General features: G+C 47.3%; 1 protein-coding gene across 1 annotated transcript in view; it reads right to left on the bottom strand.

Moving 5' to 3' along the window:
* Nucleotides 1–17,498, bottom strand: part of LOC110516497 (short transient receptor potential channel 5) — an 85,854-nt gene that overhangs the window by 12,161 nt on the left and 56,195 nt on the right. Inside the window, exons 10-12 of the mRNA XM_036989235.2 lie at nucleotides 13,478–13,617; nucleotides 8,313–8,513; nucleotides 6,697–6,818 (exon numbers count right to left, since the gene is read on the bottom strand). Coding sequence (XP_036845130.2) covers nucleotides 6,697–6,818; nucleotides 8,313–8,513; nucleotides 13,478–13,617 — 463 coding nt within the window. The remainder of the gene's footprint in view (nucleotides 1–6,696; nucleotides 6,819–8,312; nucleotides 8,514–13,477; nucleotides 13,618–17,498) is intronic.

The following is a 17,498-nucleotide window of genomic DNA, read 5'->3' as shown; positions in this document are numbered from 1 at the left end:
CAAGGTGTCAGATCAGCCTCATCGGGGGGTGGACTCTACAAGGTGTCAGATCAGCCTCATCGGGGGGTAGACTCTACAAGGTGTCAGAACAGCCTCATTCCTTCGGGGCGTGGACTCTACAAGGTGTCAGAACAGCCTCATCGGGGCGGGGACTCTACAAGGTGTCAGATCAGCCTCAATCCTTCGGGGCGTGGACTCTACAAGGTGTCAGATCAGCCTCATCGGGGGGTTGCAGTTCTTGACACACTCAGACTGGTGCGCCTTGGCACCTACTACCGTACCCTGTTTAAAGGCACTACTGTCTTGCCATATCACCCTCTGAATGGCACACACACACAATGTCTCTGTCTCAAGTTCTAAAAAATCTTCCTTTAACCCTGTCCTCTCCCCTTCATCTACAAAATACCTGACCTCATCATAAGAGTTTCTCCCTCATCTGCCCACATCCACCAATTTTCCTCTTGACAGGGGAGGTGTTTAATTTATTTTATACTTTTTTAATTTCATTTTATGCAATTCTACACATTTTGCCACAGGGAGGAGAGAAAATTATGCAGTTTTAAAAGCAAGTTTGCTGCAATTCTACACATGTTGCCACAGAGCCCGAGGAGAATGTTTGAAGTTTTAATGTGACATCTGAGTGGAAGGCGTAGGAAGTGAAAACTCATCCATATCTCGCTGTAATTTCAATGAGACCTTGGTTGAAAATCTGCCACCTCCAGAAAAAAAACCAGGAAGTGGAATTTCTCAGGTTTTTGCCTGCTATATGAGTTCTGTTATACTCACAGACATAATTCAAACAGTTTTAGAAACTTCAGAGTGTTTTCTATCCAATACTAATAATACTATGCAAATATTAGCAACTATGACTGAGGAGCAGGCCATTGAATATGGGCACCTCTGTGCACCTTTCATCCAAGCTACTCAATACTGCCCCTGCAGCCATAAGAAGTTAAAGCAAGTTTGCTGCAATTCTACAAATTTTTCCACAGAGCCCGAGGAGAATGGTTGAAGTTTTAATGTGACATCTGAGTGACACTGACTAACAAAAATCAATGGGTGCCCCCACCAGCCGGTCATTTTACCATGACGACACGTTTAGACAGGCCGCTAAACTAATTTAGCAATCAACAAAATGGTAGGTGACATGGGCTAATTGAGTGACTGACATAACGAGAGAAAAACTGATGATGCACAACCACATGTTTAACTTGTACAATTTGGTATTTTACTGACTTACAACTGAGTTTGCTAGTTTTATTAATATTTATTTATTTTTTGGGGTGAGGAGGACTGATTCCAGGGCCTTCGTAAGGGGGACCAGGGCCTTCGTAAGGGGGACCAGGGCCTTCGTAAGGGGGACCAGGGCCTTCGTAAGGGGGGCCATTGCCTTCGTAAGGGGGGCCATTGCCTTAGTAAGGGGGGCCAGGGCCTTCGTAAGGGGGGCCAGGGCATTCGTAAGGGGGACCAGGGCCTTCGTAAGGGGGGCCTGGGCCTTTGTAAGGGGGGCCAGGGCCTTCGTAAGGGGGGCCAGGGCCTTCGTAAGGGGGGCCATTGCCTTCGTAAGGGGGACCAGGGCCTTCGTAAGGGGTCCAGGGCCTTCACTAGGGGGGCCAGGGCCTTCGTTAAGGGGGCCAGGGCCTTCGTAAGGGGGACCAGGACCTTTGTAAGGGGGACCAGGACCTTCGTTAGGGGGGCCAGGGCCTTCGTTAGGGGGGCCAGGGCCTTCGTAAGGGGGGCCAGGGCCTTCGTTAGGGGGGCCAGGGCCTTCGTAAGGGGGGCCAGGGCCTTCGTAAGGGGGGCCAGGGCCTTCGTAAGGGGGGCCAGGGCCTTCGTAAATGGGGCCATTGCCTTCGTAAGGGGGACCAGGGCCTTCGTAAGGGGGGCCAGGGCCTTCGTAAAGGGGGCCAGGGCCTTCGTAAGGGGGACCAGGGCCTTCGTAAGGGGGGCCATTGCCTTCGTAAGGGGGGCCATTGCCTTAGTAAGGGGGGCCAGGGCCTTCGTAAGGGGGGCCTGGGCCTTCGTAAGGGGGGCCAGGGCCTTCGTAAGGGGGGCCAGGGCCTTCGTAAGGGGGGCCATTGCCTTCGTAACGGGGACCAGTGCCTTCGTAAGGGGGACCAGGACCTTCGTTAGGGGGGCCAGGGCCTTCGTTAGGGGGGCCAGGGCCTTCGTAAGGGGGGCCAGGGCCTTCGTTAGGGGGGCCAGGGCCTTCGTAAGGGGGGCCAGGGCCTTCGTAAGGGGGGCCAGGGCATTCGTAAGGGGGACCAGGGCCTTCGTAAGGGGGGCCAGGACCTTCGTAAGGGGGGGGCCAGGGCCTTCATAAGGGGGACCAGGGCCTTCGTAAGGGGGGCCAGGGCCTTCGTAAGGGGGGCCAGGGCCTTCGTAAGGGGGGCCAGGGCATTCGTAAGGGGGGCCATTGCCTTCGTAAGGGGGGCCATTGCCTTAGTAAGGGGGGCCAGGGCCTTCGTAAGGGGGGCCAGGGCATTCGTAAGGGGGACCAGGGCCTTCGTAAGGGGGGCCAGGGCCTTCGTAAGGGGGGCCTGGGCCTTTGTAAGGGGGGCCAGGGCCTTCGTAAGGGGGGCCATTGCCTTCGTAAGGGGGGCCATTGCCTTAGTAAGGGGGGCCAGGGCCTTCGTAAGGGGGGCCAGGGCATTCGTAAGGGGGACCAGGGCCTTCGTAAGGGGGGCCAGGGCCTTCGTAAGGGGGGCCTGGGCCTTTGTAAGGGGGGCCAGGGCCTTCGTAAGGGGGGCCAGGGCCTTCGTAAGGGGGGCCATTGCCTTCGTAAGGGGGACCAGGGCCTTCGTAAGGGGTCCAGGGCCTTCACTAGGGGGGCCAGGGCCTTCGTTAAGGGGGCCAGGGCCTTCGTAAGGGGGACCAGGACCTTTGTAAGGGGGACCAGGACCTTCGTTAGGGGGGCCAGGGCCTTCGTTAGGGGGGCCAGGGCCTTCGTAAGGGGGGCCAGGGCCTTCGTTAGGGGGGCCAGGGCCTTCGTAAGGGGGGCCAGGGCCTTCGTAAGGGGGGCCAGGGCCTTCGTAAGGGGGGCCAGGGCCTTCGTAAATGGGGCCATTGCCTTCGTAAGGGGGACCAGGGCCTTCGTAAGGGGGGCCAGGGCCTTCGTAAAGGGGGCCAGGGCCTTCGTAAGGGGGACCAGGGCCTTCGTAAGGGGGGCCATTGCCTTCGTAAGGGGGGCCATTGCCTTAGTAAGGGGGGCCAGGGCCTTCGTAAGGGGGGCCTGGGCCTTCGTAAGGGGGGCCAGGGCCTTCGTAAGGGGGGCCAGGGCCTTCGTAAGGGGGGCCATTGCCTTCGTAACGGGGACCAGTGCCTTCGTAAGGGGGACCAGGACCTTCGTTAGGGGGGCCAGGGCCTTCGTTAGGGGGGCCAGGGCCTTCGTAAGGGGGGCCAGGGCCTTCGTTAGGGGGGCCAGGGCCTTCGTAAGGGGGGCCAGGGCCTTCGTAAGGGGGGCCAGGGCATTCGTAAGGGGGACCAGGGCCTTCGTAAGGGGGGCCAGGACCTTCGTAAGGGGGGGGCCAGGGCCTTCATAAGGGGGACCAGGGCCTTCGTAAGGGGGGCCAGGGCCTTCGTAAGGGGGGCCAGGGCCTTCGTAAGGGGGGCCAGGACCTTCGTAAGGGGGGCCAGGGCCTTCGTAAGGGGGGCCAGGACCTTCGTAAGGGGGACCAGGACCTTCGTAAGGGGGGCCAGGACCTTCGTAAGGGGGGCCAGGGCCTTCGTAAGGGGGACCAGGACCTTCGTAAGGGGGACCAGGACCTTCGTAAGGGGGGCTAGGACCTTCGTAAGGGGGGCCAGGGCCTTCGTAAGGGGGACCAGGACCTTCGTAAGGGGGGCCAGGACCTTCGTAAGGGGGGCCAGGGCCTTCGTAAGGGGGGCCAGGACCTTCGTAAGGGGGACCAGGACCTTCGTAAGGGGGGCCAGGACCTTCGTAAGGGGGGCCAGGACCTTCGTAAGGTTGGCCAGGACCTGCATCCATGATCTACGCTGATTGAAGTGGATTTATCAAGTGACATCAATAAGGGATCATAGCTTTCACCTGGTCAGTCTATGTCATGGAAACAGCAGGTGTTCTTAATGTTTTGAACACTCAGTGTAAATATAATTAATTGTATTTAATATTTTATATTAAAATAAGGCATAAATAGGAAGGAAATAACATGTGTTTTCCCCAAATAACCTGCTGACTGTTGTCATGGTGACAGTCTGTGTTTACAAAAATTAGCAAGAGCAGTGTGCCGGTTTCTCTTTCGTGGCCTTATATCACAGAGCCATAGTCTATGAATGCATTCGCATTTCCAATGGGTCGCAGGGTTGAATGTTATTATCACAGCTAGTCTGTGCTTTTCCCCTCAGAGTCATTTACCCAGGCACCGCTACTGAACATAACGAATTGCATTTTAGTGAAACGATTTGTTCACCTAAAAACAAAAACAAAGCCTAGAGGCCTATGATTTCTTAATCCAGCCCTGCAAATAGATTTGGGACTTTTACTGTGGTCAACCAAGTTTAGAGTTTTACCTATATCAAACAGGTTTAGAGTTTTACCTATATCAAACAGGTTTAGAGTTTTACCTATATCAAACAGGTTTAGAGTTTTACCTATATCAAACAGGTTTAGAGTTTTACCTATATCAAACAGGTTTAGAGTTTTACCTATATCAAACAGGTTTAGAGTTTTACCTATATCAAACAGGTTTAGAGTTTCACCTATATCAAACAGGTTTAGAGTTTTACCTATATCAAACAGGTTTAGAGTTTTGCCTATATCAAACAGGTTTAGAGTTTTACCTATATCAAACAGGTTTAGAGTTTTACCTATATCAAACAGGTTTAGAGTTTTGCCTATATCAAACAGGTTTAGAGTTTTACCTATATCAAACAGGTTTAGAGTTTTACCTATATCAAACAGGTTTAGAGTTTTGCCTATATCAAACAGGTTTAGAGTTTTACCTATATCAAACAGGTTTAGAGTTTTACCTATATCAAACAGGTTTAGAGTTTTACCTATATCAAACAGGTTTAGAGTTTTACCTATATCAAACAGGTTTAGAGTTGTACCTATATCAAACAGGTTTAGAGTTTTACCTATATCAAACAGGTTTAGAGTTGTACCTATATCAAACAGGTTTAGAGTTTTACCTATATCAAACAGGTTTAGAGTTTTACCTATATCAAACAGGTTTAGAGTTTTACCTATATCAAACAAGTTTAGAGTTTTACCTATATCAAACAGGTTTAGAGTTTTACCTATATCAAACAGGTTTAGAGTTTTACCTATATCAAACAGGTTTAGAGTTTTACCTATATCAAACAGGTTTAGAGTTTTACCTAGGCCAAATACGTTTGGACTTTTGCTGTGGTCAAATAGATGTGTAATTCTCCTCTGTCCTCTTTTCTCTTTTCTCCCTTCACTTTCACCCTCTCTGCTCCTCCTCTCCTCTCCTCCCTCCTCCTCTGTCATCTCCTCCTCTCCTCCCACTCTTCATCAATTAAGGCCAGGTCAATCTCTCTCTCCAATAAACCAAGTTATAAACTGTTATTGCAGATCTGTCAAATCACTCTCTAGCTGAGTGTGTGCCATCTTGAATCATCTGAGAGGAGAGGAGTGTGTGTAAGAGAAAGAGAGAGAGAGAGAGATAGAAGAGAGGGAGAGATAGAGAGAGAGAGGGGGAGAGAGAGAGAGAGAATGACACAGAGCGAGAGAGAGAGAGATAGAGAGAATGACACAGAGCGAGAGAGAGAGAGATAGAGAGAATGACACAGAGCGAGAGAGAGATAGAGAGACAGAGAAAGAGAGAGAGAGACAGAGAGAGAAATAGAGAGAGAGAGAGAGAGAGAGAGAGAGAGAAAGAGAATGACACAGAGCGAGAGAGAGACAAAAAGACAGAGAGAGAGAGAGAGAGAGAGAGAGAATGACACAGAGCGAGAGAGAGACAGAGAGAGAGAGAGGCAGAGAGTAAAAGTTAGGGAGAGAGAGAGATAGAGAGAGAAACAGAGAGAAAGAGAGAGAGAGAAAGAGAGAGAGGGAGAGCGAGAGAGAGAGAGGGGGGGGAGAAAGAGAGAGACAGAGAGACAGAGAGAGAGAGAGAGAGAGAGAGAGAGAGAGGGTGAGAAGGAGAGAGAGGGAAAGCGAGAGAGGGGGGAGAGTGTGTGTGTGTGTGTGTGTGTGTCTGTTTGTGTGTGTGTCCTTGCTCATTAATATTCATAACAGATGTGTCTGATAAGTGTTAATTTGCATAATGTGTGCCATCAAGTGTGTCTCTATACCTATTGACAGATTACAATCAATAACATCATCACCGAGAACAAACACCAACTCTGTTGACTTGGCTGGGACACTGCCCCTCTCAGCAAGACCACTGGAGCACAGCCTGTTGGTGCATCCTAACAATCTCTCCTTCTTCCTGAAGTGTTCACTCATTCACTACTCCCCACAAAGCTAGAGGGACTTTTTAAATCCATGAAGGGAAGAGAACAAGTGCACACTTTGGGAGAAAGGAAAGGTTATTGGGACGCGCGTGTGTGCGCGTGCGTGTGTGTGTGTGTGTGTGTATATCTGTGTGTGTGTGTGTGTGTGGGTGTGTGTGTGTGTGTGTGTGTGTGTGTGTGTGTGTGTGTGTGTGTGTGTGTGTGTGTGTGTGTGTGTGTGTGTGTGTGTGTGTGTGTGGGTGTGTGTGTGTCTCTTACGTTGAGAAAGCGTTATTCTGTTTCTCACAGCGAATGCCCTTGCAGTTGTTGGGTTCATCTGAGGCGTTGGTCTCGTAGTAGAAGTACAGCTGATTCAGACCGTTGGCGAACGCCAGCAGTACCTAGCAGATACAACGATTAGACGTTAGCTAGCAGGACCTAGCAGATACAACGATTAGACTTTAGCTAGCAGGACCTAGCAGATACAGCGATTAGATGTTAGCTAGCAGGACCTAGCAGATACAGCGATTAGATATTAGCTAGCAGGACCTAGCAGATACAGCGATTAGACGTTCGCTAGCAGGACCTAGCAGATACAGCGATTAGATGTTAGCTAGCAGGACCTAGCAGATACAGCGATTAGACGTTCGCTAGCAGGACCTAGCAGATACAGCGATTAGATGTTAGCTAGCAGGACCTAGCAGATACAGCGATTAGATGTTAGCTAGCAGGACCTAGCAGATACAGCGATTAGACGTTCGCTAGCAGGACCTAGCAGATACAAATATTATAAATGAGTTTAGTTCTTTCTTTCACCTTGTTCCTAATGCTACACCCTGTTCCAAATGCTACACCCTGTTCCAAATGCTACACCCTGTTCCAAATGCTACACCCTGTTCCTAATGCTACACCCTGTTCCAAATGCTACACCAGGTTCCAAATGCTACACCCTGTTCCAAATGCTACACCCTGTTCCAAATGCTACACCCTGTTCCAAATGCTACACCCTGTTCCTAATGCTACACCCTGTTCCAAATGCTACACCAGGTTCCAAATGCTACACCCTGTTCCTAATGCTACACCCTGTTCCAAATGCTACACCAGGTTCCAAATGCTACACCCTGTTCCAAATGCTACACCAGGTTCCAAATGCTACACCCTGTTCCTAATGCTACACCCTGTTCCAAATGCTACACCCTGTTCCTAATGCTACACCCTGTTCCAAATGCTACACCCTACACCCTGTTCCAAATGCTACACACTGTTCCTAATGCTACACCCTGTTCCAAATGCTACACCCTACATCCTGTTCCAAATGCTGCACCAGGTTCCAAATGCTACACCCTGTTCCTAATGCTACACCCTGTTCCAAATGCTACACCCCCACCAGGTTCCAAATGCTACACCCTGTTCCAAATGCTACACCCTGTTCCTAATGCTACACCCCCACCCTGTTCCAAATGCTGCACCAGGTTCCAAATGCTACACCCTGTTCCTAATGCTACACCCTGTTCCAAATGCTACACCCCCACCAGGTTCCAAATGCTACACCCTGTTCCAAATGCTACACCCTGTTCCAAATGCTACACCCTGTTCCAAATGCTACACCCTACACCCTGTTCCAAATGCTACACCCCCACCCTGTTCCAAATGCTACACCCTGTTCCAAATGCTACACCCTGTTCCAAATGCTACATCCTGTTCCTAATGCTACACCTTGTTCCAAATGCTACACCCCCACCCTGTTCCAAATGCTACACCCTGTTCCTGTTATGTCTAGTCATTTGATGTCTATTGGCCCTCATAACAATTTAGTTGATAGTTTGAGGTGTGTGTGTGTGTGTGTGTGTGTGTGTGTGTGTGTGTGTGTGTGTGTGTGTGTGTGTGTGTCTCACCAGACAGTAGATGAAGAGGAACTTCAGTATGTCCAGCAGCATCCTTCCCAGTGAGATCTGTAGAGGTCCCAGGTGGGAGTTGGCTGTGAACAGGGAGATGAGTCGTAGAGAACTGAAGATATTAGCTATAGCAAACAATGCTTCTGCTATCAGGGTAGGGTGCCACATCTCCCACTCTTCTCTAGGACGGGAGGAGTTGTACTACGGAGAGAGAGACGGGGGGGATAGAGAGTGGGGTATGTAAAGAGAGAGAGAGGGCGGGGGTATGCAGAGAGAGAGATAGAGAGCGAGAGGAAGGTAGAGAGAGAGTGAGAGGAAGGTAAGAGAGATAGAGTGAGAGGAAGGTAGAGAGAAAGAGAGGAAGGTAGAGAGAGAGTGAGAGGAAGGTAGAGAGATAGAGAGGAAGGTAGAGAGAGAGAGAGAGAAGAAGGTAGAGAGATAGAGAGAGGAAGGTAGAGAGAGAGTGAGAGGAAGGTAGAGAGAGAGAGGAAGGTAGAGAGAGAGAGGAAGGTAGAGAGAGAGAGAGAGGAAGGTAGAGAGAGAGAGAGAGAGAGAGGAAGGTAGAGAGAGAGAGAGGAAGGTAGAGAGAGAGAGAGGAAGATAGAGAGAGAGAGTGAGAGGAAGGTAGAGAGAGAGAGAGAGGAAGGTAGAGCGAGAGAGAGGAAGGTAGAGCGAGAGAGAGGAAGGTAGAGAGAGAGAGAGAAAGGTAGAGAGAGAGAGAGAGAGGAAGGTAGAGAGAGAGAGAGAGGAAGGTATAGAGATAGAGAGTAAGGTAGAGAGATAGAGAGGAAGGTATAGAGAGATTGAGAGTGAGGTAGAGAGATAGAGAGAGAGGACGACAGAGAGAGAGAGTGAGAGGGAGGTAGAGAGATAGAGAGGAAGGTAGAGAGAGAGAGAGGAAGGTGGAGAGAGAGAGGAAGGTAGAGAGATAGAGAGGAAGGTAGAGAGAGAGTGAGAGTGAGGTAGAGAGATAGAGTGAGAGGAAGGTAGAGAGATAGAGTGAGAGGAAGGTAGAGAGAGAGAGATAGAGGAAGGTAGAGAGAGAGAGGAAGGTAGAGCGATAGAGTGAGAGGAAGGTAAAGAGAGAGTGAGAGGAAGGTGGAGAGATAGAGTGAGAGGAAGGTAGAGAGATAGAGTGAGAGGAAGGTAGAGAGATAGAGTGAGAGGAAGGTAGAGAGATAGAGAGAGGACGGTAGAGAGATAGAGTGAGAGGAAGGTAGAGAGATAGAGTGAGAGGAAGGTAGAGAGATTGAGTGAGAGGAAGGTAGAGAGATGTAGTGAGAGGAAGGTAGAAAGGGAGAGAGTGAGGAAGGTAGAAAGGGAGAGAGTGAGGAAGGTAGAGAGAGAGAGAGAAAGGTAGAGAGATAGAGAGGAAGGTAGAGAGAGAGAGTGAGAGGAAGGTAGAAAGGGAGAGAGAGAGGAATGTAGAAAGGGAGAGAGAGAGGAAGGTAGAAAGGGAGAGAGAAAGGTAGAGAGGTAGAGAGAGAGGAAGGTAGAAAGGGCGAGAGGTAAAGAGAGAGGAAGGTAGAGAGAGAGAGAGGAAGGTAGAGAGAGAGAGAGGAAGGTAGAGAGAGAGTGAGAGAAAGGTAGAAAGGGAGAGAGAGATGTAGATGGATTTAGAACATGTCAAAGTTCAAAACTGTCATGGATCCCATGATTCTAAATGCAGCTTCTTGGCCAGTATCACAGAAATCCATCTGCTGCTACTCTCTCTCTCTCTCACACACACACACATTATGCAAGCAATCACAACTATCCACTTTCAGCTTTTGAAAGAATCCCAACTTGACGTCTGCCAACCCTGAATATTCATCAAAATGTTCCAGAATGTTGCTGAATGTTCTAGAATGTTCATCACAATGTTCTAGAATGTTCATCACAATGTTTCAGAATGTTCATCGCAATGTTCCAGAATGTTCAACTCAATGTTCAACTTAATGTTCCATGATGTTCAAATTATGTTGATAAATATTAGGCTTGAGCATCCTGGGATCCTGGGAAATTCGGTAACACGGGCACTGAACACAAGGGGAACTATTTTCACTGAGCCTCTGTAATCCGAAGGTTAGCAATGCTAACAAGTCCATGTAAAAACCCAAAGTGAATACTAGCTAATTGCTAACGAGCGCATTGCGAACATTTTATATCGGCTCTGACAAACTATTTGCAGGACAGACATCCCAGCTCATAAAGTTATACAATAAACTCAAAAATGCTACTCACAGTTTGCTACTCACAGTTTGCTACATACACAAAACACATATTAGACAGCAAGGCTCTTGATCCTCTGTTGAGAAGCCTGATTATGCAAGAAGCCAACCACTTAGCTAGATAAATACCTATTAAATTAGCAAACCAAATGCACAACTACAGAGCATTTAGCACATTTTAGACAATGTACTAGTTTTAAGATTATTATTATTATTATGTAGCTGTCAAAACATATAGTTGTGAACTCCATACTGTAGCTAAATCACCTGGAGCTCCACAACAGTGACTCACAAGTTCTGCGGTCACTCATCATGGCTTTGTAAACAAACATCACGTGACTGCGGACTACCGGTAAGCAACATAATGTAATATAATGTGAACTGAAGAACACAATCTGCTTTAGCTCCTAATGTATTGCACAAATTGACTGCAGGTATTTAAAAAAAAAAATTGAAAGTAGCTACAAATATTCAAATGTTTTTTTTAAAAACCTCTAAGAAATAAGTTTAAACGGTATTGACAAAAAAATACAGTTTTATATCTTTATGTTGGAAGCCTGAAATGTGGCAAAAGGTCGCAAAGTTCAAGGGGGCCGAATACCTTCGCAAGGCACTGTAGTTTACAGCAGACCTCACAGTGAAATGCTTTACTTACCCTCAACCCAACAACGATTTACGAAGTTTTAAGAAAAATAAGTGTTAAGTGAGAAATAGAATATAAAAGTAACAAATAATTAAAGAGCAGCTGTAAATAACAGTGGCGAGACTATATACAGGGTATTACGGTACAGAGTCAAATGTGGAGGCTATATACAGGGTATTACGGTACAGAGTCAAATGTGGAGGCTATGTACAGGGTATTACGGTACAGAGTCAAATGTGGAGGCTATATACAGGGGGTACTGGTACAGAGTCAATGTGGAGGCTATATACAGGGTATTACGGTACAGAGTCAATGTGGAGGCTATATACAGGGGGTACCGGTACAGAGTCAATGTGGAGGCTATATACAGGGTATTACGGTACAGTCAATGTGGAGGCTATATACAGGGTATTACAGTACAGAGTCAATGTGGAGGCTATATACAGGGTATTACGGTACAGAGTCAATGTGGAGGCTATATACAGGGTGTTACGGTACAGAGTCAATGTGGAGGCTATATACAGGGGGAACTGGTACAGAGTCAATGTGGAGGCTATATACAGGGTATTACGGTACAGAGTCAATGTGGAGGCTATATACAGGGTATTACAGTACAGAGTCAATGTGGAGGCTATATACAGGGTATTACGGTACAGAGTCAATGTGGAGGCTAAATACAGGGTGTTACGGTACAGAGTCAATGTGGAGGCTATATACAGGGTATTACGGTACAGAGTCAATGTGGAGGCTATATACAGGGTATTACGGTACAGAGTCAATGTGGAGGCTATATACAGGGTATTACGGTACAGAGTCAATGTGGAGTCTATATACAGGGGGTACCAGTACAGAGTCAATATGGAGGCTATATACAGGGGGTACCAGTACAGAGTCAATGTGGAGGCTATATACAGGGTATTACGGTACAGAGTCAATGTGGAGGCTATATACAGGGTATTACGGTACAGAGTCAATGTGGAGGCTATATACAGGGTATTACGGTACAGAGTCAATGTGGAGGCTATATACAGGGGGTACCGGTACAGAGTCAATGTGGAGGCTATATACAGGGGGTACCGGTACCAAGTCAATGTGGAGGCTATATACAGGGTATTACGGTACAGAGTCAATGTGGAGGCTATATACAGGCTATTACAGTACAGAGTCAATGTGGAGGCTATATACAGGGTATTACGGTACAGAGTCAATGTGGAGGCTAAATACAGGGTGTTACGGTACAGAGTCAATGTGGAGGCTATATACAGGGGGTACCGGTACAGAGTCAATGTGGAGGCTATATACAGGGTATTACGGTACAGAGTCAATGTGGAGGCTATATACAGGCTATTACAGTACAGAGTCAATGTGGAGGCTATATACAGGGTATTACGGTACAGAGTCAATGTGGAGGCTATATACAGGGTATTACGGTACAGAGTCAATGTGGAGGCTATATACAGGGTATTACGGTACACAGTCAATGTGGAGTCTATATACAGGGGGTACCAGTACAGAGCCAATGTGGAGGCTATATACAGGGTGTACTGGTACCCCCTGTACAGAGTCAATTTGGAGGCTATATACAGGGTGTACTGGTACAGAGTCAATGTGAAGGTTATATACAGGGGGTACCGGTACCAAGTCAATGTGAAGGTTATATACAGGAGGTACCGGTACAGAGCCAATGTGCGGTTAGTCGAGGTAATTGAGGTAATATGTACATGTAGGTAGAGTTATTAAAGTGACTATGCATAGATAATTAGAGAGAGTTGCAATGCAAATAGTCTGGGTAGCCATTTTATTAGCTGTTCAGGAGTCATATGTCTTGGGGATAGAAGCAGTTTAGAGGCGGTTCCAACCCTTTTGAGGATCTGAGGACCCACGTCAAATCTATTCCCCGTCTCCTGAGGGGGAATAGGCTTTGTCTTGGTGTGTTTGGACCGAAGATAGTTTGTTGGTGATGTGAACACCAAGGAACTTGAAGATCTCAACCTGCTCCACTACAGCCCTGTCGATGAGAAGGTAACGCCTTGCCGGTGTGTGTAGACACACACACACGCACACACACGCACGCACCGGTGTGTGTAGAGGTTGCTGAGGGGACGACGGCTCATAATAATGTCTGAAACGGAGTGAACGGCATCAACCACAAGGTTTTCATATTTAATGTGTTTGATGCCATTTCATTACAGCCGTCCTCAACAGGATCCACTGGTGCGTATAGTGTGTGTGTGTGTGTGTGTGTGTGTGTGTGTGTGTGTGTGTGTGTGTGTGTGTGTGTGCGTGCGTGCGTGCGTGCGTGTGTGTCTTACCTTAACGTAAGCCACTATCTTCAGTGATATAGTAGCCAGGTAGAGGGAGTTCATAGCAAAATCCATCAGGTTCCACCAGTCATGTATATACTCTGTAAAACCTCCATCCCACATCTCCTTAATCTCAGCCCAGATAAAACCTAGAGGGGGGGGGGGGGGGTAGAGAGAGAGAGGGGGGCAGAGAGAGAGAGGGGGAACAGAGAGGGAGGGGAAGAGAGAGGCAGGGGAAAGAGAGAGGGAGTGGGTAGAGAGAGGGAGTGGGTAGAGAGAGAGAGGGGGAAGAGAGAGGGAGAGAGAAAGAGAGAGTGGGGGGCAGAGAGAGAGAGAGACAGAGAGAGAGAGACAGAGACAGAGACAGCATCACCAGTCATATATATATATATATATATATATGTACTCAGGATGGTAAGTTGGTGGTTGAAGATATCCCTCTAGTGGTGTGGGGGCTGTGCTTAGGCAAAGTGGGTGGGGTTATATCCTTCCTGTTTGGCCCTGTCCGGGGGTGTCCTCGGATGGGGCCACAGTGTCTCCTGACCCCTCCTGTCTCAGCCTCCAGTATTTATGCTGCAGTAGTTTATGTGTCGGGGGCTCGGGTCAGTTTGTTATATCTGGAGTACTTCTCCTGTCCTATTCGGTGTCCTGTGTGAATTTAAGTGTGCTCTCTCTAATTCTCTCTTTCTCTCTTTCTTTCTCTCTCTCAGAGGACCTGAGCCCTAGGACCATGCCTCAGGACTACCTGACATGATGACTCCTTGCTGTCCCCAGTCCACCTGGCCCAGTTTTTCTGGGTAAGTCTCCAAGAGCTGTGAGTATTTCTGTCTCTAAGAGCTGTAAGTATTTCTGTCTCTAAGAGCTGTAAGTATTTCTGTCTCTAAGAGCTGTACGTTTTTCTGGGTAAGTCTCTAAGAGCTGTGAGTCTTTCTGTCTCTAAGAGCTGTGAGTATTTCTGTCTCTATGAGCTGTAAGTATTTCTGTCTCTATGAGCTGTAAGTATTTCTGTCTCTAAGAGCTGTAAATATTTCTGGGTACGTCTCTACGAGATGTGAGTATTTCTGGGTAAGTCTCTAAGAGATGTGAGTATTTCTGGGTAAGTCTCTAAGAGCTGTAAGTATTTCTGTCTAAGAGCTGTAAGTATTTCTGTCTAAGAGCTGTAAGTATTTCTGTCTAAGAGCTGTAAGTATTTCTGTCTCTAAGAGCTGTAAGTATTTCTGTCTCTAAGAGATGTAAGTATTTCTGTTTAAGAGCTGTAAGTATTTTTGTCTAAGAGCTGTAAGTATTTCTGTCTAAGAGCTGTAAGTATTTCTGTCTCTAAGAGATGTAAGTCTTTCTGTCTTTAAGAGATGTAAGTCTTTTTGTCTCTAAGAGCTGTAACTATTTCCTGGGTAAGTCTCTAAGAGCTGTGAGACTTTCTGGGTAAGTCTCTAAGAGCTTTCCACACCTAGATTATTTGCCAATTACTCTTTTCAAAATGATTTAAATTCTGTCAAATGGGTTGTTGATCATTTCTATTTTCAGGTCTTGTCATGGATTTTCAAATAATTTAAGTCAAAACTGTAACTCGGCAACTGAGGAACATTCACGGTCTTCCTTGGTAACCAACTCCAGTGTATATTTGGCCTTGTGTTTTAGGTTATTGTCCTGCTGAAAGGTGAATTAATCTCCCAGTGTCTGGTGGAAGCAGACTGAACCAGGTTTTCCTCTAGGATTTTGTCTGTGCTTAGCTCCATTCCGTTTCTTTTTTATCCTGAAAACTACCAAGTCCTTAACTATTACAAGCATACCCATAACATGATGTATGCTCGAAGATATGGAGAGTGGTACTCTGTAATGTGTTGTATTTGTTTTCCCCCAAACATGGGTAAGTGTCTTTGGACACTGTGTTAACTAACCTCCAGATGAGCTTCAATGCCATACAACTCTCCTTCCGTGGCCTCCAACTGCTCTTAAACGTAGGGAAAACTAAATGCATGCTATTCAACTGATCCCTGCCCGCCCGTCCAGCAACACATCTCTGGACGGTTCTGACTTAGAATTCGTGGACAACTACAAATACCTAGGTGTCTGGTTAGACTGTAAACTCTCCTTCCAGACTCACATTAAACATCTCCAATCCAAAATTAAATCTAGAACCGGCTTCCTATATCGCAACAAAGCATCCTTCACTCATGCTGCCAAACATACCCTCGTAAAACTGACCATCCTACCGATCCTTGACTTCGGTGATGTCATCTATAAAATAGCCTCCAACACTCTACTCAACAAACTGGATGCAGTCTATCACAGTGCCATCCATTTTGTCACCAAAGCCCCATACACTACCCACCATTGCGACCTGTATGCTCTCGTTGGTTGGCACTCGCTTCATACTCGTCGACAAACCCACTGGCTACAGGTTATCTACAGGTTATCTACAAGTCTCTGCTAGGTTAAGCCCCGCCTTATCTCAGCTCACTGGTCACCATATCAGCACCCACTGGTCACATAGACTTTGTGTTTTCTTTTGTTCTACTGTATTATTGACTGTATGTTTTGTTTATTCCATGTGTAACTCTGTGTTGTTGTATGTGTCGAATTGCTATGCTTTATCTTGGTCAGGGTCGCAGTTGCAAATGAGAACTTGTTCTCAACTGGCTAACCTAGTTAAATAAAGGTGAAAAAATTCAATAAATAAAAAATAATAATAAAAATAAAATAACACTTTGTATTCAGGACATAAAGTTAATTGCTTTGCCACATACTTTGCAGTATAACTTACAGTAAGTGCCTTGTTGAAAACACGATGCATGTTTTAGAATGTTTGTATTCTGGCTTCCTTCTTTTCACCCTGTGGAGTAACTATAACTACAATGTTGTTCATCTGTAACTGTTTTTTTTAAAGTCATGGTGAAATCCCTGAGCAGTTTCCTTCCTCTCCGGCAACTGAGTTAGGAAGGACGCCTGTATCGTTGAAGTGACTGGGTGTATTGATACACCATCCAAAGTGCAATTAATAACTTCACCTTGCTCAAAGGGATATTCAATGACTGTAAAAAAAATAAAAATATATTCTTCCCATCCACCAATAGGTGCCCATCTCTGCGAGGCATCGGAAAACCTCCCTGGCCTGTGTGGTTGAATCTGTGTTTGAAATTCACTGCTTGACTGAGGAACCTTACAGATAATGGTAAGTGTGGGGTACAGAGATGAGGTCGTCCTTCAAAAATGTTAAACATTATTATTGAACAAAGAGTGTATTTAGGCTTGACACAACAAAGGGGGTTGAATACTTATTGACTAAAGACATTTCAGCTTTCATTTTTTATTCATTTTTTAAACATTTTGAAAAACATAACCTCGTTTTGACATTGTGGGGTATTGTGTGTGGGCCAGTGACACAACATCTCAAATTAAATAATTTAAAAAAATGTGGGAAAAGTCAAGGGAATTCTGGGAATACTTTCTGTACCTCACGTCTCCTTTATTTCTGCTTGGATGAAGCCTGCGACACACACACACTCTCACTCCCTAACTCACCCACGGTAGTATCACCCCCCCTCCCCCACAGACACCCTCTCTACTCACCCAGTACCCACGGTAGTATCACCCCACCTCCCCCACAGACACCCTCTCTACTCACACAGTACCCACGGTAGTATCACCCCCACAGACACCCTCTCTACTCACCCAGTACCCACGGTAGTATCACCCCACCCCCACATACACCCTCTCTACTCACCCAGTACCCACGGTAGTAACACCCCCCCCCCACCCACACAGACACCCTCTCTCTACTCACCCAGTACCCACGGTAGTATCACCCCCCCACCCCCACAGACACCCTCTCTACTCACCCAGTACCCACGGTAGTTTCACCCCCACAGACACCCTCTCTACTCACCCAGTACCCACGGTAGTATCACCCCACCCCCACATACACCCTCTCTACTCACCCAGTACCCACGGTAGTATCACCCCCCCACCCCCACAGACACCCTCTCTCTACTCACCCAGTACCCACGGTAGTATCACCCCCCCACCCCCA

Source organism: Oncorhynchus mykiss, chromosome 9 (genome assembly GCF_057628025.1).
Source record: "Oncorhynchus mykiss isolate SJ-2025 chromosome 9, ASM5762802v1, whole genome shotgun sequence".
Taxonomy (NCBI): domain Eukaryota; kingdom Metazoa; phylum Chordata; class Actinopteri; order Salmoniformes; family Salmonidae; genus Oncorhynchus; species Oncorhynchus mykiss.
The sequence above is the reverse complement of the archived record's forward strand: the minus strand, read 5'-3'. Positions and strand labels throughout refer to the sequence as shown.